General features: G+C 42.4%; 1 protein-coding gene across 15 annotated transcripts in view; it reads right to left on the bottom strand.

The window, feature by feature from the left end:
- Positions 1 to 6,389: 6,389 nt before the first annotated feature.
- KIAA1328 (KIAA1328 ortholog) overlaps positions 6,390 to 25,349 on the bottom strand; it is a 350,207-nt gene continuing 331,247 nt past the window's right edge. For all 15 annotated transcript variants that reach the window (XM_041743253.1, XM_041743263.1, XM_041743269.1 and 12 more), the window contains one exon: positions 6,390 to 11,889. In XM_041743253.1, coding sequence (XP_041599187.1) covers positions 11,679 to 11,889 — 211 coding nt within the window. In that variant the 3' untranslated portion in view covers positions 6,390 to 11,678. The remainder of the gene's footprint in view (positions 11,890 to 25,349) is intronic.

Genomic DNA, 25,349 nt, shown 5'->3' with positions numbered 1-25,349 from the left:
ACGCACTCCCGCACACGGAGTGTAGTGAGACACAGACAGATCAGAGCCTCCCCACCCACACCAGTGTTTCCAGGTCCTCCGGCCTCCTGCCCGCCAAGCTCTACTGCCAGAGAGCTGGGCAAACCTGCAGCTCCCTCTGGCATGAGGTCTACTGGGCCACCAACCACAATGAGAACCCCACCATACGGGTAAGGGGGTCAAGGGACATTGGGCCCGTGAGCTCAGGGACCAGCCCTGCCCAAGGGAACATATCAGACTTGGCGGTGAATACTATGCGTCTCTCTCACAAAATGGAATCCACCCTCGAGTAAAAAGTATTAGCTACCACTGGTAGACAATTCACTCCTGGCGGGTGGACGTTCATCACTGTTGATTCACTGCCTGCATACCACTGAAGACATGTTCCAGAGGGGTGGGTGTTCTGAACATGCTTTTTAAATAATAATAGCACACTCGGAGTCAGTGTATAACCAGCTCTCTTTCCCCTCAGCTGAGTATTTGCAAGTATAGGCTTTTGACTTGAGAGTTGCCTCTCTGCCCCTCCATCCTGCTTCTCTAAGCTGTCCTCCTCCCTGCGAGTCCTCCCTTCGGTTCCCTGCTGTCTCCCCCATGCCCTTGGTGTCTGGTCTTCAGACCTGCCCCAGCACCCCAGGCCCCTTCTATCAGCCAAACTCCTTTTCCTTCATGCTAGCCTAACTCCTCATCCCTTTCAGGAGCTCCGAACATCCCCCTCTGGGCTTGCACCTTCTGTGGGGGTCTAACCATGATTTGCCTAGACCAGGAGGAGGCTCAGAGACTAGAGTATGGGAGTGAAGAAAGCATAAGCTTTGACGTCTGACCATATGCAAACCCAGTTCTTTCAAATATCTTCTGTGTCACTTTGAAAAAGCTACTTAACCTCTCTGAGCCCCAGTCTCCTCCCTAAAATGGGAATAATAGTACTACCACCCCAAGGGTTGCGAGGAGTACATGAGACAGCCATGCACGGCTACCTCCTGCTGCCCCAAGGATTCTGAGTTGTAAATGATGGGAGAGAATAGATACTGAGAATGAATAGTTCAGGCTTCGATCCCCTTTGTCCCTTTCCTTAGTTCCATTGGATCGACACTTCACGTCCTAATTGAAGCAAGCTTGAACTTGACATTAGACCACTGTAAGCCACCTTCTCCCAGTCCAGTCAGCCCTGCGACTCTCCCAGAGAATTCCTGTCAGCTTGAGGTGCATACACCTCTGTTTCTTGCTGCTCACACTCTTTCCCAGGGACCCCAATTAGCTGCTGCTCCCATGCCCCTTCCTCTCCTTGCCCTTTATCCCAAGAGCATTCCTGGCAACACTGTGGCTGTTATTGTCTACAAGCCTCCTCTGGGGTCACGTGGCCTCAGGCTACATATTAATTTGGTCTTTGCATTTTAAAAATGTTCTTTGTTTTTTTTTAAAGGCAACATTCATATATTTCAAAATTCAAAAGTATGAAGAAGTATACAGTGAAAAGTCTTCCCACCTCTTCCAGCCAGTGTGCTCAGTTATTTCTATTACCCTATTTACACGTGTGTACGAGGGGGTCACTGGCATGAGGAACTCAGCCCTTATTCTCATTTTCAGTGGGGAGACCCAGAGCTGGACAGTTGACAGTGCCAGGCTCCAACAGCTGGCCTGTGGGGGTCCCAGCAGATAAGCCCAGGCCCCAAGGATGCTCAGGACCCTGATGGCTGGGGAGAGGAATCGGGGCCCTCACACTCATCGTTTGGGCTCTTCTTTCTGAGCCATGGGTGTAGCTACCACTTAGGGGCGCTGGCTTTGAGCTAGACCTTGTGTTGAGCTGTCTTGTTACAACCCCACTTAATGCTCCAAGGTGGGTGTTTTCGTCCCTATTATATGAATGAGGAAACAGACTCAGAGAGGTGCAGTCCCTTGCCCAGATGACCCAAGTCAGGGTCTGAGCCCAGGGCTGTGTGCAGAATGGTGGGTGCTCTGAATCTCCATACCTCAGCTCCCCGGGCTGTGGACCCTCTCCACAGCAGCTTCCTCCTATGCTGTGTCCAGCCTCCTAGCTCCCCGCTCCTGCTCACGGGTCTTTCAACCACCCAATCTCACCTTTGGGAAATGCATCATCTATGTCGGCTCAGGTGCCAGGAAAGGTCCTGTCCTCCTCCCCTTCATCAGGTGGGCTGGAATTGGCTTCTCAGGCTTGAGTGAATGACATGGTACTTAGCATGCTGCTAAGGAGTCCAAAGTCCTCCCACCCTAGTAGTTCTTGCTGGCAGTGGGGACAGAGGGGGAGCATGGAGGGAAACAGAAAAACCCAAAGACCCAATTAGCTTTTATTCTTAGCAAGGAGAGGAAGTTCAGTGGAAATAAATGGAATATTTATTAACAGTTTATGCAGCCACCTGAGGTTCAAAACCTTTTGTGCTTTTGTCCACTCTGTTTTCCCCAGTACACAGAACTCTGAAGAAAACTATAAGCAAATTCTGAAGATCAATGCAAACTGGCTCTCCATCACTCCAAATCAAGGGGAAGATTTGACCATTTCTGGGGGTCCCATACTTCACTAATTGAAGTATGAGGATTCCTCTCATCTCCAGAGTCTCCATGTGAATCATCTTGGCTACTGCCCCTCCCTCTTTACCTCCTCCTGGGGCCCAGCTCTGGGGCCCAGGCTGGGGGCACTGGGGTGGCAGGAAATCACTGGACCCATATGCTGCCAACTTTGTCTCCCATTTACCTTTCCCTGTGGTCCCAAGAGGGGTTTCAGAAGCCAGGCAATTGTGGTTCATTTTTAGCCTGCGTGGGCAGGGAATGGACTCAACGGGAACTACCATGAGGGCCACCAGGCAGACCCAATACATCTGCCCTGTTATACCCCAGTACTGCTCAGGGCCTCAGATCCCACAGTGAGGCCTTTTTCTTTGGGTCAGACTTGGGCCTCATTTTGCCTAGTCTTTAAATGAAAATCTTCGTGGAAGGCGGGGTACACTGGTTCCCTACATACCAGCACTGTGCTGAGGATCAGGGGAGACATGATGATGACAGCACACACATTGCCACCCTCCGAGCACAATGCTGAGTGTGTTATGGGTATTCTTTCTAACCCTGCAAGTGACTCTGCAAGGTGCTATCACCTTACTTGGCCAATGAACCATCAGAGGCTTGGGGAAGGTAAATAACTTGCCCAAAATCACAATGCAAGAAAGTAACAGAGCCCAGATTCAAAATCAGCTGCACTCATCCCCCCGTAGGAGGCTCCTTGCCAAGCAAAGACAACTGACTGCAGGGTAGTGTGGTGCAGGGCTTGGGGGAGCCCTGAGGAGGGAAGGTAGGTAACCTTGTCTGGGGGGGGACACTTGGGCTGAGTGTTGGAAAGTGAGCAAGGGTTAACTGGATCCCCAGAGCAAGGGTTAACTGGATCCCTCTGCCCCTGCCAGTTTTCTCCTCTGCCAAGCAAGCAGGTGTCCTGGGTCTCAGGAGTTTGGCCCAGCTCTCTGCTAAGTGTTGGGAAGGGCCATGGAGAAGAGAGAGGGCAGAGGAGGGAGCCTGTGAATGCCCTCAGCCTAGCTCTGGAGAGAAGAGCCATCTGAGTGAGAGAATGCAGCTGTTTTACCCACCACTTTATTCTGCTCTTGATTCTGGGCAGAAGCAGAAGCAAGTCTTGACACTTGCTGCCTTGCCCTGAATGCTGGGCAAACTTAAGAGGCCTCTGGGTTCCAGGTATCCTTAATCGAGAACTACTCGAGAGTATTTTGTGCCTCAAGCATGGCACTCAATGCCTGGCACCTATTAGGTGCTCTGCAGTGTTTGCCAAATGAGTGAGAAAGGTGTGGCATGGGGGGATTGCTGCCTTTGGATCCCTTCTGAATACCCCATACCTGGTACACTATGGACAAGGCTCCTCTGCCTCCTCTTGCCCCAACTTTGCACAAGGATTGGAAGAAAGCCTGGTGGTTCCGGTCTTCTCATTACCCGGGGAGCTGGTGGGATGACAGGCATTTGGGAAAAGGTCCCTGGGGCCCTCATAGATGGCTTATGGACACAGATTCTCCTGTCGTTCCAGATTTCTGACCATTCACATTCTCCCTGCCCTTGGTTCAGGGTCCATTGCTCCAGAGAGCTCTAGCTCCAGCTGAGCACCTCTTTTCTGACCTCCTATTGGCCTCAGAGTGAGGACTGCTCCACTGGGCTTTCCTTCCACACTGTTCTGTACTGCTCTGTATATGTGGTCCCTTCCCTAGCTGAAGTCCTTGAGGAAAAGAAATGAGCTGTCTCCTTTTCCAATCTCCTGTCTAACTCTGGGCTGGTCAAAGACGGTAGTCAGAACCTAGTAGAAGACTAAGGATTTACATGGAATGTGCTGAATCATCAGAGGATGCTGAATCTTACAGGTATAAGGAAGAAAAGAAACAATATTTACATAGTCTCCAAGTATCCCCCACTTTCCACACTAATAAATTACAAGGAAAAGTTAATAATTGTACAATTGTACCTTAGTCAGGTGATTAAAGTTAATATCCCCTGGACTGAAGGCAAGAGGTATCATGGGCCTCCTGGTGTGATGTACCGAGGACTCAGCACCACTTACTCCTGCTGAAAATGCAGAACCTGAATGCAATCCTATGAAAACAACAGACAGGCCCAAATTGGGGAACATTTTACAAAACAGGTGGCTTGTAGTCATCTCAGAGCTAAATGAAGCTTATGATCCCAGGACAGAATTGTTTTTTCTTTTGTTAAAAAGGAAATTTCAGGAAAGGAAACTAAGCTAGGAAGGAAATTGGGCAGAACTTCAGGTAAGGTCGCAGATGAGATAATGGCATTGTGTTGGTGTTAACCTCCTGTGATCATGGTACTGTGGTCATGCAGAAGAATGGCCTATTTTTAGGAAATCCATGCTAAACTATTAGGAGAAAGAAGAGTATTATGTCTGCAATTTACTGCTGAGTATTTCAGGAAAAAGATAATAATATATGTATTTATATACATGTGAGAAAGAGTGAATGATAAAGCAAATGGTTTTAAAATGTTAGCACTTGGGAAATATGGGTGAAGGGTTTACAGGAATTCTTTGTATTGTTTCCAAAACTTTTCTGTAAGTCTGACTTCAAAAAAGAATGAAGAAAAGGTGGCCAGTTTGAAATTTGCTGGGTCAGCCTGAAGAGAGCTGTCAGCCTCTTGGACTGGGCATTGCAGGGACCGGCTCCCCACCCACCATCCATTGAGGAGGGAACCGGGAGCCCCAGGTGGGGAGGGGACATGCAGCAGGGAAGCAGCCATGGTTGGGAACCTATGCAGGTGTCTTTCCACCAGACCCTGCTGCTCCTGTGGCCGGCCTAGAGGTAACTGGGTGGCTCTGTTGGTTTGGCTCAGGTCATGATCCTAGGGTTCTGGGATGGAGCCCTGCCTCAGGCTCCTTGCTCAGTGAGGAGCCTGCTTCTCCCTCTGCCCGCGTATGCTCTGTCAAATAAATAAATAAAATCTTTTTAAAAAATCCAAAACACCAGGCCCAGTATTTAAGGCTGACCAGGAACTTCCTGACTTTGGGGGTTCTCTGTTTTCATGCCTTTGAGACATGGCTTCTTGCCAGGAACCCTTCTTTCCCTGTCTTTGCCCAGCAAAAATGTCCCTTTGCCCAGCAAAAAAGGTTCTGAGTGAAGAACCTCCCCTTCCCAGGAGCCCCTGTTCAGGCCTCTGTGATGACTGGCCTGTGGGAGCTGTACTGTAGTTCGATGTAGCTCTTGCATGCAGTGCGGGGTCAGGCACCAGGTCAGGGGACTGTGCCTAGTGCACGGTGGGCAATAAAAAAAAAAAAATGTGTCAGAGTTTATGGAAGACCAGTGTGTCCTGAATTTTTTGAATCTGATGAAAGCTGTGAATCCTCCAGTCCAGGTGAGCATCCAGGTGAAGAGTGAGATGGGAGATGGGTGACAAGAAGGCAGCTCTCTACCCAGACTGATGGTTTGGGAAGGCCAGGGGACATTTCCCTTTTGAGACAGCCTACTCCCTGCACCCCTCCCCCCCAACACATATAGTAGGGGACAGAAGCCCCTGGGCTCCTGGCCCACTTCTCTGCTCTTTTCCTAAGCTCACCTGCAAGATGTGGGGGTGGCCCCTCGCCAGACCCTCCCGTGCTGCGGCTGTACCTGCCGCTCCTCCTAGCAGGGCAAAAGCAAGCAGAGAGGTGGGAAGTTCTGCTGGCGGGTCACTGCTCTTGGGGCCCTTCTCACACTCACTCCTAACTCGACTTTTGTTCCTCTAGCACAGTAAATCTCCTTCTATTATTCTCCAAGTTGATATAGTAAGTTGTGTCATTTTGAGAAGAAATACATAATGGTATATTAGAGGAATCATGGATCTCCTCATTCATGCTTAGAAAAAATTTATTACAATGTAAGAAAGTCTGAATAGCATGAATTTATTATAATGATTTAACACTTCTGCACTTGAGTTAAAAATGCCTCTCCATAAATAACTGTCCCTGGAAAACATAGCAAATTTACACAGTTTACCGTTTCCCAATGTTATATAAATCCAACAAGCTTAAATCACCTCCTGCCGGGAGGAAGAGGCTGAAAATCGGGGCTGCAGAGTTCATACTGTCTCAGCTGGCAGCGACAAGCAGCAGGACAGCTGGCCTTCTCTTCCTCCAAGCTCCTCAGCTCAGCACTGGGGAAGAGAAGGACAAAGAGTGGGGATATCCCAGCTTATAAGGGCAGCACAAGAGGACAGTGGACCCTGGACAGCCTGGCAGTAGTCAGGCCCGGGCCTGTCGGTGCAGTGGTGCCAGTGAGGTGCCCGCCAAGGCCACCCAGCTCTGGAGAGCAGTGGAAGGGGAGGGCGAAGCTCGTGCCCATGCCCTGTCTGGGCCCTGGTCTTCCAGCCAGACATCTCCTCTTCTCTCACAAACCCCAACAATGTTCTTTACTCCTGGGTCTTCTGGTCCCTCCACCTTCCACGCAGCCCCCTCTGGCTCTGCTGGAAACCCTGCCTAGGCTGACTTACAGGAACAAGTTTTGCCTTATCATTCTGGCTTTCCTCTGGGCCTCTGGGCCAGTGATCCAGGCATCAATTTGTAAGGTAGGAATTACCATCCCCTTTTTGCAAGTAATTTTATAAATGATCATAACCGAGGCTTAGAGTTATAATTTATGAAGCTTAACTTTACAACATAGTTTAAATGTATAAAGTATAATGTGTCTAAATGTGTACAACTCACAAGTAGTAAGGCTGAAGGAGGAATCAGATAAACAGGCATTTCTAGCATAGCAAGTGTTGTGATAAGGGACATACAAAGGACTAAGAAAGCTCACAAGGTCAGGAGAAGATCATAGTGCCTTCAGGAACTATGGAAGTTCATAGTGGTTGGAGCACAGAAGTCAAGAGAAAAAAACAGTGGGGCCAGAGCTGTGCAGTGGGCCAAATCATGAAGATCTTCATGCATTATGCTCAGAAGGCCAAGCTCTCTTTTAAACACAACAGGAAACTAAGTACTGGGACTATCCAACACTTTTAAGCCAGGATGCGACATGGCAAGATGACCTGGTTGCTTCCTGGAGGACAGTAACAGGTAACCTTATGAGTACTTATTTATTTGTGCTGAGCACTCGACATGAATTAGCTCACTGCACCCCCCAATAACCCCTTGAGGTAGGTTCTGTTATGATCCCCATTTACAGATAAGAGTGAGGCAAAGGGTAAAGTCACTTGTTCAAGGCAATCTGGTAGGAAGACAAATGCAGAGACTGTTGTGCTAGAGAAGTACCAGCAGAGATAGAGGTAAGGGGGCGTGTTAAGAAATAGGAGGTGGACTTGCCATTACTTGCGAGTTTGACAGGAAGGAGGAGATGGGAAGAAGGGAATAATGACTCTCCCAACCCCAGATTCCAAGTTGGAATTCTATTCTTTACTAGCTGATGACCTTAGTTAGGGCTTGTTATGCCTCATTTTCTTTATTGGTGCACAAGACAACACTTTGAGAACCTTAGGTGTGCACAGACATACCCTTGTCCTCATTCCATAAAGGACTACAGGTGGCTTACAAGAAACACATATACAAATGATTTCTTAAAAGTATGACTTTCATAAGCATTGAATAAGATGGCACAGGGCTTGGAGCTGACTGACAATTGTGTTCTCGCCACCTCCACCTGAGGGGCATTTGCAGTCTCCTTGGTCAGGTGGAGGTGCCAGGTTGACCTGGGGAACAAGAGGTGAGATAGGGTCTTTGGCCATTAATTGAATCCACTGGTATGATCCCTAAACTGGGCATTTCCGGCACACATGCCCTCGCCTAACATCTCTTAGCACCTAAAGTCAACTAGATAGGGCCATTTTTCCTGCCTCGAAGTGCTGTGATAGTTCTTCCTTGCTGAGTAGTTTGGGGGACAGGCAAATGGAAGGGACTCAGAGGTGCACACAGATTGAAAGTTCCATTCCAGCAACCACACAACCTAGAGGCGGCTTGGTGTCCACATGATGGGAGCGAGTGGGAGTCAACCAGGAAAACCTATCAGGATGTGACAAATCGTTTCCTTTCTTTTGGTTGACCCAAGCTCCTGCTGTTTTAACACATACTGAAAAGAATAACATTTTGATAACCTGGAATGTTGCTCTTGCTTTGGACCTCTGCCCCCCTGATCTGATGAGGGGTATCGAAGGGACCATTCGATATCAAAACCACATGGGGAAAATAGCCATGGAGATAATTTATTAACTTAAAATCTCATATGTATATAAACAATACTCTCTGAAGTGAGGATAAAGCCTGAGCTGGGAGGGGTCTGCCAAAACCTCTGTCCACCTCACTAGTGACGGCAGACTTCACCTAGCTGGGCTCCTTTAGGCCTATCCCTTCCCAGAGTCTCTGGCTGTGGTGCTGAGAGCAGGGCCGGGTGGAAAGAGAGGCTCTGACTGAGGAGAGAGCTCCTCCCTTCCCCAGGACATTTGGGATTTTTTAGATAAGTCCTCACTGTGGGGGCCAGCTTTGGAAGAACTCTAGTGTGCCTCCAGGAAGGATGACCGTCAGCAAAAGCTTTTCCTTGATTGACCTTAGTTTCCTAAATCAAGCATGTTGCGCCCCTGTAGGAGCTTGAATGGACATACTTTGTCCAGTCCCATGGTGCAAACATTGATTGGTTTCTCTCTCACAGAGTGATGTGCAGCAGGGTGGGTGATGTTGTGGCATTAACTGCAATACCCCTAGTATGTGTCTAGTCTTGCTCTGAGGAAGCAGCTGGAGGCATCCAGTCACTGTTGGGAACACTTTACCAGTAAGAAAGCAGACTCCTCTGTGTCAGGCCCTCTCTCTGTAGGAAATCTGCAATTAGGCCAAACTTACAGGCTCTACAACAAACTTCTCATATATATACATATACATATCTCAAAGTCAGACAGATGAAGATGCTAACATACGCTGTTCAGTTCACAAGGAAGCCAATGGATTAGGCACATATTCACATCCCATTGCCCTGACACACAGGAAATGCCTACAGGATAAAGGCAACTGGTGGGGGAATGTAGCATATAAAAAATAAGTTGATTGACGCTCTGCTGAACATCCATCTTTGCTCTTCCAAAATGCTCATGTAGGGGAAGGTAAAGAAGCAGTTAAACTCCAATCTGTGGCACGTGACCACTCCTGCCCCCAGCCAAAAGCCCTTAGCTTATATCTCTCATTTATGATTCTTCTAAAGGCAAACAAGCTTCTTAGAGAAATAATCCTTTTCTTGGTCTTTCTGGCATCCTCTTATTCTAGAAAGCTGTAAAGACACTGGTCTCCAAATGAGGGAGTGTCGTTATGGCTGATCCAAGGGAGATGGATGTACTTATGGTGCTCTTGACACTTATGGGGCAAGGAAGAGAGAGTTCTGGAAATCTAAATTTAATTGAGAAAATGGCTAAGGGCTCTCAGTTTTTTGCTCCCTATTTTGCTATACCAAAGGAAACTCAATTTTCCAAATGCTTTCTGAAATGGGATGAAATTGACTCAGTTCCTGTCATGAGGTGAACTTTAAAAGGACACTATAATCTGCAGTGTTTTTTCAACTTTGTAATTGAATGCCTAAAATCTGATAATCTTGACCTCAGATTAAGGACTGGTGTTGGTAGATCTCATTTTTCTCTTCCCCAAACAGCAAGAACACCAAAGGGAGGGAAGGCTAAGTAGAGGTGACAGGGCCTCAGCCAGAAGAGACAATGAGATTTAGATCTATCTAGATAAAGAATCTATTTAACAAGGCTTTTGTAGGCTGACATAATCTAGTTTTGATAAAGAATTCAGGGAAGTCATGCAGGCTCACCAACAGCAGTTTACCCTGGGTGGTCTGACTGTGGCTACTCAATGCTCACTGATAAAGACTCTTGGTCCCACTTCAAGTCTGGAGTTGGATGGAAGGGAGAGAGAAAGAAAGCGATACCCTCCAGATGAAATAAAGTCATCCACTACTCACTTCTGGGGACACATCTCCCTTGCTTCCAATGACTGGGAAGTTGTCAACTCACTGGCTTTAGCAGGCTCATCATGCTACCCATCAGCACAAGAGCCCACTAGAGCCCCTGTAAGCTGAAGGACCCATCTCAAGAGCTCTGCCAAATAGGAGAACAGAGAATGAGGTCTCAAGTGTACTTCTTCCACAAGACTTCTCTGGGTTAAATGGAGGCCCAGTGGGAAAGATTGGTAGATGCTGCCTGGAGGGGCAGAGGAAAATCTGGCAAGTAGAGAGGGCTCTTTGGGGTCATGGGACAGTAACACAGAGCAGAGCACATAAAAGGCCTGGTCAACCTTGGGCCTTTGATCCTCAAGACGTAAGAGGGATGACCAGGGAAAGCCGATCAGCCTGTGGCAGCTGATGCTCCTTTCTCTCTAGTGGCATTTTCCCCAGACACAGCCATGAACAGCTCACAAATATAGACACTTGAGTCAATAAAAAGTACTGAGTTATTGCTCTTATTTATCCTGGGAAATGAGTGGATGGCAGGAAAAGCATGTCAGGCCTGTGCCTCCATTTTATTTCCAAAGGGCAGTTGTTCCACGTGCGTTACTTAATGCTGGTTTCCAAGGGTTGGTTGGGTCCCTCCCTCCGGGCCACTGTGCCCTGTGGTTAAGGGCTGATGACTCCTGGAACTGACTCAAGACTGGTCCTGGTGACGTCACAAGCAACGGGGAGGGGCACTAAGCCCAACTTCAGAATTAAATGACTACCCGTATACAGAGGTGAAGGAGAGCTAGAGAGGTAAAGGTTCTTTCTTTCTGAAACTGCTTATGCTACAAAAGGGCTCCATTTCAATCAGAGGGATCTTTCCATGAAAAGGTTTTCCTTGTGTACAAAAGAAAGCCAACGTTTTCCAATAAGGCATTGCGAAGGAAACACTGGAAATGAGGCTGAATATGCAAAGGGCTTTGCATGTAGAAGGTATTCTATGTTAATTTTCTAATCTCTGCTTGGCACAGGAAAGATATGGCCCTCCACTCCCATGCCCCCTTAATATGTTACCTACTGATTGGTCTGATCAAAACCACCCTGGGTTTGTAGCATGATTAGTTCAACACATAACAGGATGTTAGTGAGAGAGGCCATTGTGAAAGGAGAGACACGGTTACTTGGCAATAAAATAATTTAAAATCCTAGATCAGTATATAAAGAAGCCCACACATGTCGTATGGGAATCTTGTAGTGTGTGTTTCAATGTCAAATGAAAAAGATATCTTCCAGAATTTGATTCTCCTCCAGGTCTTCAGGGGTCCTGCCTGCCCCCATCTTGTTCCATGTTGATTTTCGAGGACTGAGTCGGCGAGTACTGTGATTCCAGGCCCCAGCTTCTCTGGAGGGATGGGGCTGAGGTTTGGGAGCAGACTTTGGACTCAGAGATTGAACCAAATCCAATAGAGATGTTTCATACCTGCAACACACACAACCCAGACAGAAACTGATCAGACCAGTGGAATATCAGAATCCAAGAGGCCTACAGAAATGGGCTGCCAGGAGCAAGAATTGGATCAGAGATCACATCATGTGCAAGAAGGCCTTCTAGGGGAACTTTCTGGAAGTCGAACAGCAGAAGCCCCCTGTTGTCTGTAAGCTCTTCTCTTCTGTTGATCACTGACATTCTTTTCTGAGCTGTGAAGAGAGACTGTCGAGTGGGAAAAGGAATGGTGACAACAGTAATGATGGTAGTAGTAACATTTATTGTAGGCTTACTAAGTATCAGGCACTGTTCTTGATGCTTTACATACTTAACTTTCTAATCAACCCTATGAAGTAGGTACTATACTAGCCTGATCTCTATTGTGCATACGAAGAAACAGAGGATCTAGGAAGTAACTCATCCAACATGTAGCCATCATGTGGCACAGTCAGGATTTGGACCCAGGTAGTTTGTCTCCAGTGCTCACATTCAGGACAGTAAAGCAGCTTCTCAAAGTCTTTGCAGCCAGACAGACCTGGTTTAAATCTCTGCTCTACCATTTGCAGGCTGTGTAATCTTGGGAAAGCCCTTCAACCATTCAGTTCAGATTCTCATGCATAAGGAGTTAACAGAACTTCTGTTAGGGTTAAATGAATCAGTTGGTATAAATTAACATAGTAAGTACTCAATAAATGCTAGTCCCGTCCTGCTGGCTTACTCCCATTCTCTCTAGAATCTTGGGAAAAGAAACTCTCATCTGAATCTATGAAGAGCTTCCTCCAAAGAAAGACTGCCTTGGTATCCAGCATTTTCATCAGAAAGGGATAAGCTTAGATCAGCAGAGAGGCAGAGAAACTAATAGTGGTCAATAAGACCCTCATCCATGGCTCATCTGTATGTATTCCCAGGATGGAAAGCCAAAGGCATAAATGTATGTCTCCATAGTCATTCGTACAAGGGGCCAAGTAATTTCTACAGATATATCATGAAGCCTTGAGCAGGGCATGTGTGACCTGTGCAGGTGCACAGGGCCCTGGACATGGCTTACTGCTCTTCTGTTGTGGTCTTGAAACTCTTGATTTTATCTTTGACCTTGTGTTTTACAAATGAAGTCTGATGAGACAAGAGAGCAGGTGTGTGAACAGAGGAAATATGCTGGGAATGCATATGCAGGTTCAGGCCACAGGCATAGTGGGCAATGGACAGTGTGTGTGCCAAACAGTTGGCCTGCCTGCCTGGTGTGCACACTCATCCAGAAGCAGCCTGGGGCACCACAGGGCTTTGAGGGTGTGGCTGGGGCTAGGGCCTGGGCCCTTATTGGTGACGGTGATGGTGGCAGCAGGAGAAGCAGCAGTGGTGGTAGCAGTGCTGAGAGGCTGCCTTGCCTGTCTTTTCCCAGAACCCATCCCTGAAGCAAAATATTAGCTTTCTGGCCTGAACACTGAGATGAGAATGGTAGCATTTAGGCAATATACATCCAGTAAAATAGATATAAAATAAAAGCATACACACGGACATTGCAATAAAGCACATTGAGGAGATACAGGAATTCTTCAAAGAGTTTAGAATCAGGTTTTAAAATCTGCTGCACCCAGGCTTCTGGATGGCTCAGTTGGTTAAGCATCTGACTCTTCATTTTGGCTCAGGTCATAATCTCAGGTCATGAGATCGAGCTCCGCATCAGGCTCTGTGCTGGACATGGAGCCTGTTTAGGATTCTCTCTCTTCCTCTCCTCTTTCCCCCAACTCACACGTGTGCTCTCTCTCTCTCTCTCTAAAAAACAAAACGAAACAAAACAAAACCCCAAAACCAGCAGCACCATTGCAAACTAAATATCCACGGGTTTAGAAATTAAATGTAAAGATTGTTGCATCTCATGGAAAATAACACTATTTTCATATGCAGCTTCAAATGAATCAGTTAATGAAGAAAACAATTTTATTTATTTACTTTTAAGATTTTATTTATTTATTCATGAAAGACACAGAGAGAAGCAGAGACATAGGCAGAGGGAGAAGCAGGCTCCCTACCTGAAGCCTGATGCAGGACTTGATCCTAGGACCCTAGGATCACGACCTGAGCCAAAGGCAGACACTCAACTGCTGAGCCACCCAGGTGCTCCGAGGAAGATAATTTTAAAATTAATTTTTCTTTGTCATGGAAGATACAGCAATAGAAGGCATAAGTAGGAGTTTTGAATTATATACAAATCATTATATACAAACTATAAACAAATCATTATATACAAGCCAAAAGTGACTTTTGGTTTCTTGTATGACCTCTACAAGTTATGGGATATACCAGAGAAAACCAACACTGAACAAACTTATATTTAAAATTAGATTTTCTGACATACATAAAACTAAGGTGTGTAAGGAGCTGTATCTTTTTAGAAAAGTTGTTCTGTGTCATAAGCTCAAGAGATAGAATTTATATTTTGAAATAATTTATCAGAAATCTATCCTAGTGTTGTCACAGTCTATAAAATATTCCTAAAAGCTCCACTGTCAGTTTATCAGCAGATTCTTCTCAAAATTAAAAATTACCAAAAATTATGTGTGATGTTTCATTTGCCAAAGTGACTGATTTGCTTTTAATTGTATCATTTAAAATAAAAGTTGTTAAGTGTATCACTTTTGACGATCTAATAAATGAATTTAAACAAAAATGAGCCAGAAAAATCTTATGATCAGTCAAGGTATCACATTAATAAAGTATTACTTATTATATAAAATTGTGACCTCAAAAATATAAAAAAATTTTGCTATCTGTAGGTTTATGCTAATAATCATGTATCACCCTTATTGATTATGCTTTATACATTTCTTTTTAAAGAAAAAAGCTGGGATGCCTAGGTGGCTCAGTGGTTGAGCATCTGCCTTTGGTGCAGGGTGTGATCCCGCAGTCCCAAGATCAAGTCCCACATCAGGCTCCCTGCATGGACCCTGCTTCTCCTCTGCCTAAGTCTCTGCCCCCCTCTCTCTCTGTGTCTCTCATGAATAATACATGAATGAATGAATGAATGAATGAATGAATAAATTCTTTAAAAAAAGGAAAAAAGCTTTGTATTTTAGTACCTTAGCACATTTTCATACTACTTTTTGAGCAAGGGGTCCTACATTTTTATTTATATTGGTCTTATAAGTTATGACACTGGCCCTGCTCTCAAGTCCTCGCCAAGATCAGACTAACATCTCAGGCGTGGAAATGTCATATTTTATATGGTATGAAAAACTGTAAATTGAGAATCTTTTGAGCAGATTTTTTTTTTCAGATTATTCTCACAGCATTAAGGACAATGGTTTCTGTGTTCAACCAAAACATCTTAGCTTAAGGTGTAAGCCTATGGGTTGGGTACTGTTTCCAAGAAAGTTTCTTTATCATAAAGACAGACCTACTTCATGCTGAAGGAATAGAGTTTGTTTGAACCTTCCTTGGAGACATGTGGCAGTCGTGTGGTAATATTCATCTCTTCATATAGTCAAAACATTTTTATAAGTTAGAAACAATGTAAAGCTGTATTTTTCTATACAACTTCATGCTTAAAACAGCTAGGAAAGGTATTCTGAATGAGGGAATAAACCAGCTGCTTTCTCTATTAAAAAATAGAGTCAAAATAATTGGGGATCAGAAAGTATGTCAGCAATCAATCTTTCAGAGACACAGACTGAAATAGAGAGTAATGATAGGGATTTGTGTTTAAAGACTGATTTAATAGGTACCAACTTATTTGATCATTTGAGAAAAATGTGGGCTTCACACTCCTTCATAGTACTCTTATTCACATACAATATAGTAGAAAAAATCTTTATAATATGGAGTGACCCACAAAACCATGGAGAGTTAGATCTAATGTATTTAGTATAAGTTAGATTATGGGACAGAACAAACTAATGTCAAAATTCCAATGGCTTGGGCAGCCCTCGTGGCCCAGTGGTTCAGCACCTGCCTTCGGCCCAGGGCATGATCCTGGAGATCTGGGATCGAGTCCTGCATCGGGCTCCCTGCATAGAGCCTGCTTCTTCCTCTGCCTGTGTCTCTGCCTCTCTCTCTCTGTGCCTCTCATGAATAAATAAATAAAATCTTAAAAAAAAGATTCCAATGGCTTTATAGAAGTCAAATATATTTCACGTTTATGTTACAGGCTCAAAGTAGGTCCAAATAGAGTGGTTCCACTATCTTTCCACATTATCTGAAACATGTAAGCTTCTCTATTGTTTTGGCAGGGCAGAGAAACTCCAAAATTATATATAGGTTTCCACAGCCTGGAAGTGACACAATACTTCTTATATGTGATTGGCCAGAATTAGTCATGTGGCTCCAGAAGAGGAGAAGAACCAGATACTGGCAAACACTTGGTAATGCTTAGTCATGGAGGACTCGGCCTCGGCTTTCATAATTTGAAATAATTCACTTATTTTACTGATGAGGAACCTGAGGTCCAGAGAGCTAGAAGTGAACTAACTGATTAGGGTCATACAGCAAGTGAGTGGCAGAGCCACTCAGGCACCTTGGCTTCCCTAGACTTGTGTATCTTCAGTCTTTCCACCAAGATAGATAAGATGTGTAACTATAGGAAAAGTGAAAGAAGAAAATGGTTCCTCTTTCCACTGCATTTTATTTTATTTTTATTTTTATTTTTTAGAGAGAGTGCGCACGCATGCATGAGTGGGCGAGGGACAGAGAAGAAAGAGAGAAAGAATTAAGCAGGTTCAGTGCAGAGCCAGACTTGGGGCTGGATCTCACAACCCTGATATCATGACGAGTCAAAATCAAGAGTAGGACACTTAACTAAATGAGCCACCCAGGCCCACTACATTTTATTTTAAAAGTGTAGTATGATTAGTTGTAACTCTGTGTGAACATATCCATATTCCTAATCGACTGGGCTATCTTTTGCCAACAATTTAATTTACCTAAAGAACAAATACTTATCTGCATGGTTCTATTGTTATCATAAAAATTCTCTTTCTCTAGAAACCATATTCAATCATGGTTTACACTGTGGCAGAAGAATCTGAAAGTCTGTGGTAGACAAGGGCCTTAGATTTCAGGGGCACCTCATAGCTAATTTCATTCAACAAGTGTTCTAACAACACTTTTGGTATCAGGAAAGACCAAATACTTTGGCAGACTAAAAAGCTACAAAATAGCAAAGATTGCTTTAAAAAACCAAAGCTTAAAAAAAATTGCCCAATTTTATATCAGAACTATATATGCAATAAAGCACAATAAAAAAATGAATTCCTCTGGCATTTTATACTAAATACCAGCAAAGAGCAGTGTTTATCAAATTGTGTTCTGTGAGCAGTGTGGCTTAGTTTGCTGATGTGACACATGACAGGAGGTTATCAAGTGAATTAACTTGGCCTGACCCTGATGGGAGTTTGGTATTTACATAATTTAGCGGGATAGGCAACTTACTCACATCCATAAAATAGCATTCCTGGAAACACTTAGACTCTCTCTGAGCCACAGGCATCGACTGTGTTGGCTTTCTTGCCTGTGTACCTCACAAAATCAGTACTCACAAGGTCTCTGGGCATCCAGGCTGATTTACAAGCTTCCTTATGGAGAGGTGATATGCAGGTTTATTTGGTTTATTCTGCTAGGTCCATTCAGGAAGCAATGTGGACTTGGTTGTAGGGCATTAATTCTGTCCTCCTAGAACTCTTGTTCCAGTTTTGGTTGCCTTTGACCTAGCAAGACTCTGAGACAAAACCCAGGGGAGGATGCAGTCTCCAGAGCTTGCCCTCACATTCCCTTTTCTCATCTTTTGTGATTTCAGATCTCTCCTGATTACCCTCCTCTTCTCTCATATTTTATATGATAGCATGTCCCAGGGCTCAATCCTCAGCTCTCATATCTCAGGTGATTCCATTCGTTCATGTGATTTTTAATAATATCAATATGTCCTAAACGTACAGCTCCAATGTGAAGTTTGCTCCCAAGTTCCAGACTCACATCCCCAACTGCTGCCTGATTTCTCCACCTGGATGCATATTAGGCATTTCAAACTATCCTAAAAAGAACTAATTTTTTCCCCCTTTAAATCCTGCTCCTTTCTATCAACCCAGCTACCTCCGGGCCTGAACACATGCTGTATCGTCTGCTTAGGAGGCTCTGCTGTCAGACCTTGTTTGCTCCCTCTAGTCATCAATGTCACCTCCTCAAAGAGGTCTTTCCTAAACGCTCTATCTGAAATCGCCATCATACCATAGTCACTTTGTCTCATTACGGTGTTTTATTTTCTTTGTATCACTCAATACTACCTAAAATACATTATTTATTGTCTAGCTCTTTCAATAGTAATGAGCTCCATGAGGGTGGGGTCATTATTCTGTTCATTGATATTATCTCCAGTGCCAAGAATGGTATCTGACACAAGGTAGGAGCTAAATATTTGTTGAAAAAAAAAAATGAATGGTCTGATGGCTTAAATTTTAGTATTCCTCCATAAGCAGCTTTTTAAAATTTTCAGACAGGTAGTCTTTTAAAAAATCACAATATGGAGCACCTAGATGGCTCAGTTGGTTAAGTGGCCAGCTCCTGGTTTTGGCTCGTGATCTCAGAGTCCTGGGATAGAACTTCGTGTCAGGCTCAACACTTGGTGAGGAGTCTGCTTGCGATTCTCTCTCTCCCTCTCCCTGTCTCCCTACTCTCTCTCTCCTTCAAATTAATAAATAAATTTTCAAATGATGGCTCTACCAAAAAAAAAATCACAATATATTTCACATATTCTGAAAAGTCTTACCTGTCCACATATTCTTTTTGGTCTCGTTTTATAAAAAAGGATACTACAAATGGTTTGTATAAACTACTTTTTCATTTGCTATATTGGGACTATTTTTTCCTTATCAATTTTTTACCACATTATTGTTTTAAAGATTTTATTTATTTATTTGAGAGAGAGACAGCATGAGAGAGACAGAGAGAGAGGTAATAAGCAGGGGGAGAGGGCAGAGGGAGAAGAAGGCTCCCCGCTGAGCAGGGAGCCTAATGTGGGACTTGATCCCAGGACCCTGGAATCATGACCTGAGCCAAAAGCAGCCACTTAACTGACTGAGCCACCCAGGTACCTTATCCTTCTTCTAGACAAGACCATCCACTCTATTTGTGTGTTTTTTATTTATTTATTTATTTATTTTATTTATTCCCCCCCGTTTTTTTTTAAAATTTATTTATTTATTCATGAGATACACAGAGAGAGGGAGAGAGAGGCAGAGAGGCAGAGGGAGAAGCAGGCTCCATGCAAAGAGCTCGATGTGGGACTCGATCCCGGGACTCCAGGATCACGCCCTGGGCCGAAGGCAGTTGCCAAACCGCTGAGCCACCCAGGGATCCCCTATTTATGTTTCTTAGGAACATTTTGTATTGACTATCTACTCTAGAACCTTCAGTCTGCTTACTGGTTAATCAGGAGCCCTAAATTTTTAAATTTATTGCAATAAATTGAAGTTACTAAAATTTAAATCACCAAATTCACCAATGACCTCTATGTTGTTAAATCAAATGGATTTTTTGTGGCATTTATCTTACATAATATCTCTGCAGCATCAAATGTGGCTGAATGCTTCTTTATAGACTTCAAACTCTTTTATTGAAATAAAAATACACACAGAAATTACACTTATTTAAAGCATACACCTCAGTGGTTTCTAGTTTATTAAGAATTAGGCAACTATTATAATCGTTTAATTTGAGAACATTTTCATTGCTCCCTCCCCACTACAGAAACCCTGTTCCTATTAGCAATCATTCTCTATTTCCACCCTCTTAGCCAGCCCTAGACAACCACTATCTATCTCCATAAATTTGCCTGGACATTTCATATAAATAAAACCATACAATATAATGGTCTTTGGTAATTGGCTTTTTCATTTAGCAATTGTTTTTAAGGTTCAACCATGTTATATTATGTATCATTACTTCATTCCTCTTTGTTGCCAAATAATATCCCACAGTTTGGATATAACACATTTTGTTTACCCATCCCTCACATGATACATTGGGCTGTTTCCACCTTTTGGTTAGTGTGAACAGTGCCTCAATGAATAGTCATGTACAAATTTTTGTTTCTCTTGGGTAGATACATAAGGAGTGGGATTGCAAATTCTATGTTTAACCTTTTAAGGAATTGTCAGACTGTTCCCCAACCTGGATGTACCACTCCATATCAGTATGTCGAGGTCTTTTTTTCTGAGACTGTTAAACTTCAGAGAAGAATCTTCCATGTTCTACATGGTAAGGAGATGTGGTCTACTTCTGGGTCAGGGAAGGAAGCCACCTTTGCCATTTGTAGTCTTTGAATTGATCTTATTTTCAGCCCTATCTGACTCATCTCATCTTCCAAAGTGTGACATCCCTTAATGTCTTTTCTCTGTTGAATTTTCTAGATGGAGTTAATCTCCATCCAGCCTTCTGCTTGGGACTAATACGCCACATATGGTGCTGTGGCAGAGTACTGTTTTTTAATTCTTACTTCACATGTCTATTCCATAAATTTTTAGTTCCACTCCACATCACTACTTTCCATTGTTCATGTTGCTTCTAATTCCCTAAACTACCCAAAGTTTGTGATATTCATCTCTTTTTTGTGTGAATACCTTTTAGTGCTTTCTATGTGTTAGATTCCTCTGTTCTACTTAGTAAGTTACTAATCCTCCATTCATTTTCCATTTACCAAAAATGTATATAAATCCCTGGTATAGGGCAGCCCCGGTGGCGCAGCGGTTTAGCGCTGCCTGCAGCCCAGGGTGTGATCTGGAGACCCTGGATCGAGTCCCACGTCAGACTCCCTGCATGGAGCCTGCTTTTCCCTCTGCCTCTCTCTCTCTCTCTGCATCTCTATGAATAAATAAATAAAATCTTTAAAAAAATTCCTGGTATATTGAGGAGTCTTCTGATGTACTTATTTTTGTGAATTTATACCTTTAAATAAAAATTCTTACTGTAATCTTGTTGGTGTCTCAGGAAATAGATAAGTTCTCAATTAATTATCTTAGCTAGGAAATGTATTTTCAGAGAGGTTACATAAATTTCTTTTAGGTTGTTTGTTTATTTACTTAAAAAATGTTCTTTTAGGTTTATCATTAGGAATCCCCCTTTTTCTAGCTTGTATGAATGAATCCTCCTTCTCCACGATATCTTTTATTTTTTTATTATTTTTTTAAGAAGTCCACAATACCTTTTTTTATTTTTTATTTTTAAAGATTTTATTTATTTATTCATAGAGATGCAGAGAGAGAGAGAGAGAGAGGCAGAGACACAAGCAGAGGGAGAAGCAGGCTCCAAGGAGAGCCCGACATGGGACTCGATTCAAGGTCTCCAGGATCACGGCTTGGGCTGCAGGCGGCGCTAAACCGCTGTGCCACTGGGGCTGCCCCACGATATCTTTTGTTTTTTGTTTTTTAAGATTTTATTTATTTATGAGAGAGAGAGAGAGAGAGAGAGAGAGAGAGAGAGAGAGAGAGAGAGAGAAGCACAGGCAGAAGGAGAAGCAGGCTCCATGCAGGGAGCCTGATGTGGGATTCGATCCTGCGGCTCCAGGATCACACCCCGGGCGGAAGGCAGGCACACTAAACCGCTGAGCCACCCAGGGATCCCTCCACGATATCTTTTAAATAGCTAATGCTGGTATAGAGATTTATAGTAATTAAATTTTATACAGTATTGAACTTTCTTAATTTCTTTCGATTATTTTTTCAATTGGTTCTTATGGGTTTTATGGGTGAGCAATTACACTGAATATAAATAATGATGATAGTTTATATGCTTTATATTATTTGTATTATTTTTTCTTATAGTATTGGCTAACACCTTCAGGGAAATGCTAAAACTATAGGTTTTCTTTAAAAAATAAATATTTTATTTATTTATTTATGAGAGACAGAGAGGCAGAAGCAGGCTCCCTGTGGGGAGTCTGATGCGGGACTTGATCCCAGGACCCCGGGATCATGACCTGACCCAAAGGCAGATGCTCAAGCACTGAGCAACCCTAGTGCTCCTAAAACTATAGGTTTTATAGGCACTTTTGTATAATGCTGATCCAAAAGGAATTATCTAGTGTTTCACTATTAAGTATTTGTCATCCAGATATTCTTTATTATGTTAAGTATTTACTCTTTTGGCTTACTAAAATCAAGAATGAAAAATTAATTTTACCAAGTAACTTTTTGTATATATTGAGATGATAATAAACTTTTTCTTCTTTGATATACTGCTAAGGAATATTCTGTTTTGGCTTCTGAAATAGGAACTACATTCAAGGTCCTAGAATATATTCTACTTGGTTATATAGTATTCTTTATATATCCTATTAAATTAGATTCCTTACAATTACTTAAGGGTTTAAAAACCTGCCTTATAAAGAAAGTAGAAGGATAACCAATTACCATACTGGGCCAGGAGTCCTCACACAGGTCTTCTCAGAAATCCTAAAATAGTTCTTCTCAAAAGTTCTCAAATTACTAAAGCAAATCTAGGCTGCTATTCAGGTTTCTTAAGTACTTACAGAAAATATGGCATATTTTATAAATGCTTCACAATTACTTGTCAAGAATCAGCCAAAAAGGCTAGTAAGAATAACAGGGTGGTCTTGAACCTGATTATGAAATTGCAGACCTCACAGAAGAACTACTCATATAGACGGAGAGAAAATCAGATGTGCGCAGACAAAGGACTGAAGGTACCACTCAGAACCTTACCTCTGTCTCTTGTTTTCTATTCAACAGAGGACTTCGCTAAGTTTAACATATTTCTTCTTGAAGTGCTTATAAGCCACAGAATGAATATTATGCAAAGTCAGTTCACCTTGAAAGTAGGCTAAAGAATTTACCAGAAAGTTAATGGGTATATAGAAAAATCCTTAAATCAAGAATATATATATTTTAGATTTTATTGATTTATTTAAGAGAGAGAGAGAGAGCACATGCATGTGAGCACATGAGTGGAGGGAGGGGCAGAGGGAGAGGGACAAGCAGACTCCCCTAAAGAACAATTTTTAAAAAACATTTTATTTTTAAGATTTTATTTATTTGACAGAGAGAGAGAGAGAGAGAGAGCACAAGTAGGCAGAGCAGCAGGCAGAGGGAAAGGGAGAGGCAGGCTCCCCACTGAGCAGGGAGCCTGATGTGGGTCTTGATCCCAGGACCTGGGGATCATGACCCGAGCTGAAGTCAGACGTTTAAGTGACTGAGCCACACAGGCACCCCAACAACAATTTTAAGATAATATATTAAAAGACACAGCTAACAGTAAAATCTCTTATTCATGTTATTATAATTTATTTTTCTGTACCCTTTACCTTTTAACCTAAGACTCAGTTTCTTATATGAGAAGGAAAAGAACTAAAATAGTCATAATTATGAAGAAGAAAACAAAGTTGGAAGGCTCAATAACATGGTTTTAAGACTCACTGTAAAGCTACATTAATCAAGACAATGTGCTATTAGTAAAGGACAGACAGTTCAACAGAAAAAATAATAGTTCAGAAGTATATCAACACAAATATGATCAACTGAAGCTTTTACAGATATGAAAAGTCAATTAGTGGAGAAAAATAACCTTTTCAACAAATAATGTTGTAACAACTGGACAAGAGGAAGAAGGAGGAGGAGAAGGATTATTACTTCAGCACAAACCTCACACTTTAGTCAAAAATTAACTTTACATTCACCAAGATAGACCATATTCTGAGCTATAAAACATACCTTAACAAGTTGAAAAGAATAAAAAAATCATACAATGTTTACTCTCAGATCATAGTGGAGTTAAAGTAGAAATCAATAATGGAAAGATAATTGAAAAAATCCCAAAGTACATGGAGATTAAACAATATACTTCTAAATAAAATGTAAATCAAAAGATAAATCTCAAGATAAACTAAAAATTATTAACTGAATAAAAATGAAAACACAACTTAATAAAATTTGTGACATACAGCAAAAACAGTGCTTAGAGGGAAATTTATAGCACTAAATACATATATTAGAAAAAAAGAAATATAAAATCAATCACCTGGCTGTCCACCTTATGAAACTAGAAGAGGAAAAGCAAATTGAATCTAAAGGAAGCAGAAGGAAATAAACAATAAGCAGAGAAGAAATCAATGTAATTGAAAACAAGAAGTCAACAGAGAATCAATGAAACCAAAAGCTAGTTCTTTAAAAAAGATTGATAAAATTGATAAGCCTTTAGCCAGGCTAAGAAAAAAAAAAAAAACAACAGATGACAGATATTACTAATATTAGAAATACAAGAGGAGATATCACTACAGAGCCTATGAACATTAAAAGGATAAAGCATACTATGAACAACTCTGCCCACAAATGTGATGACACAGATGAATGAATTCCTTGAAAGACATAATCTGACAAAAACTGCACAAGAAAAATAGATAATTTGAACAGGCCTATATCTATTAAAGAAATTGAATTGATAATTAATAACATTTCAAAATGGAAAGCTCAAGGCCCAGATGGGTTCATTGGTAAATTCCACCAAACATTTAAGGAAGAAATTATACCAATTCTCTTTCAGAGGATGAAAGCAGAGGGAATTCTTCCTAACATTCTATGAGGCCAGCATCACCCTAACACTAAAACTAGACAAAGACACTACAAGAAAACTACAGACCAATATCTTCCATAAACATGGATGCAAAAATTCTCAACCAAGTGGTATTTATCCCAGATATGCAAGGTTGATTCAACACTGGAAAAATCAATTAACAAAATCCATCACATCCACAGGCTGAGAAAGAAAAATACATGATCATTTCAATAGCTGTAGGAAAAGTTTTGACAAATCTAAAATCCATTAATGATAAAATTCTCAGTAAACTAGTAATAAAGAGTACTTCCTCAACTTGATAAAGAATATCTACAAAAATCTGGAGTTAATATCACACTTAATAAACTGAGAAACTTGCAGCTTTCCCACTAAGTTCAGGTATGAGACAAAGATATCCTTTTTCCATTTTTTTCAACATCATATTGGAAAAACTAGCTACTGTAATAAGATAAAAAGAGGAAACAAAAGGTAGGAAGAAGGAAATAAAACTGTTCTTGTTCACAGAGGACATGCTTGTCTATGTAGAGAATCTAAAAGAATCAACAAAAACTCCTGGAACTTAAAAGTGATTATAGCCAAGGTTACAGGATACAAGGTTTATATATAAAAGACAATCATTATATACCAGCAATGAACAAGTACAATTTGAAATAAACGATACAGGGATCCCTGGGTGGCGCAGCGGTTTGGCGCCTGCCTTTGGCCCAGGGCGCGATCCTGGAGACTCGGGATCGAATCCCACGTCAGGCTCCCGGTGCATGGAGCCTGCTTCTCCCTCTGCCTGTGTCTCTACCTCTCTCTCTCTCTGTGACTATCATAAATAAATAAAAATAAAAAAAAGAATACTTTAAAATGAAATAAACGATACAATACTATTTACA

The sequence above is a fragment of the Vulpes lagopus genome, chromosome 1 (assembly GCF_018345385.1).
Source record: "Vulpes lagopus strain Blue_001 chromosome 1, ASM1834538v1, whole genome shotgun sequence".
NCBI classification, from domain to species: domain Eukaryota; kingdom Metazoa; phylum Chordata; class Mammalia; order Carnivora; family Canidae; genus Vulpes; species Vulpes lagopus.
Note: the sequence above shows the minus strand (reverse complement) of the source record. Positions and strands in the feature narration are given on the sequence as shown.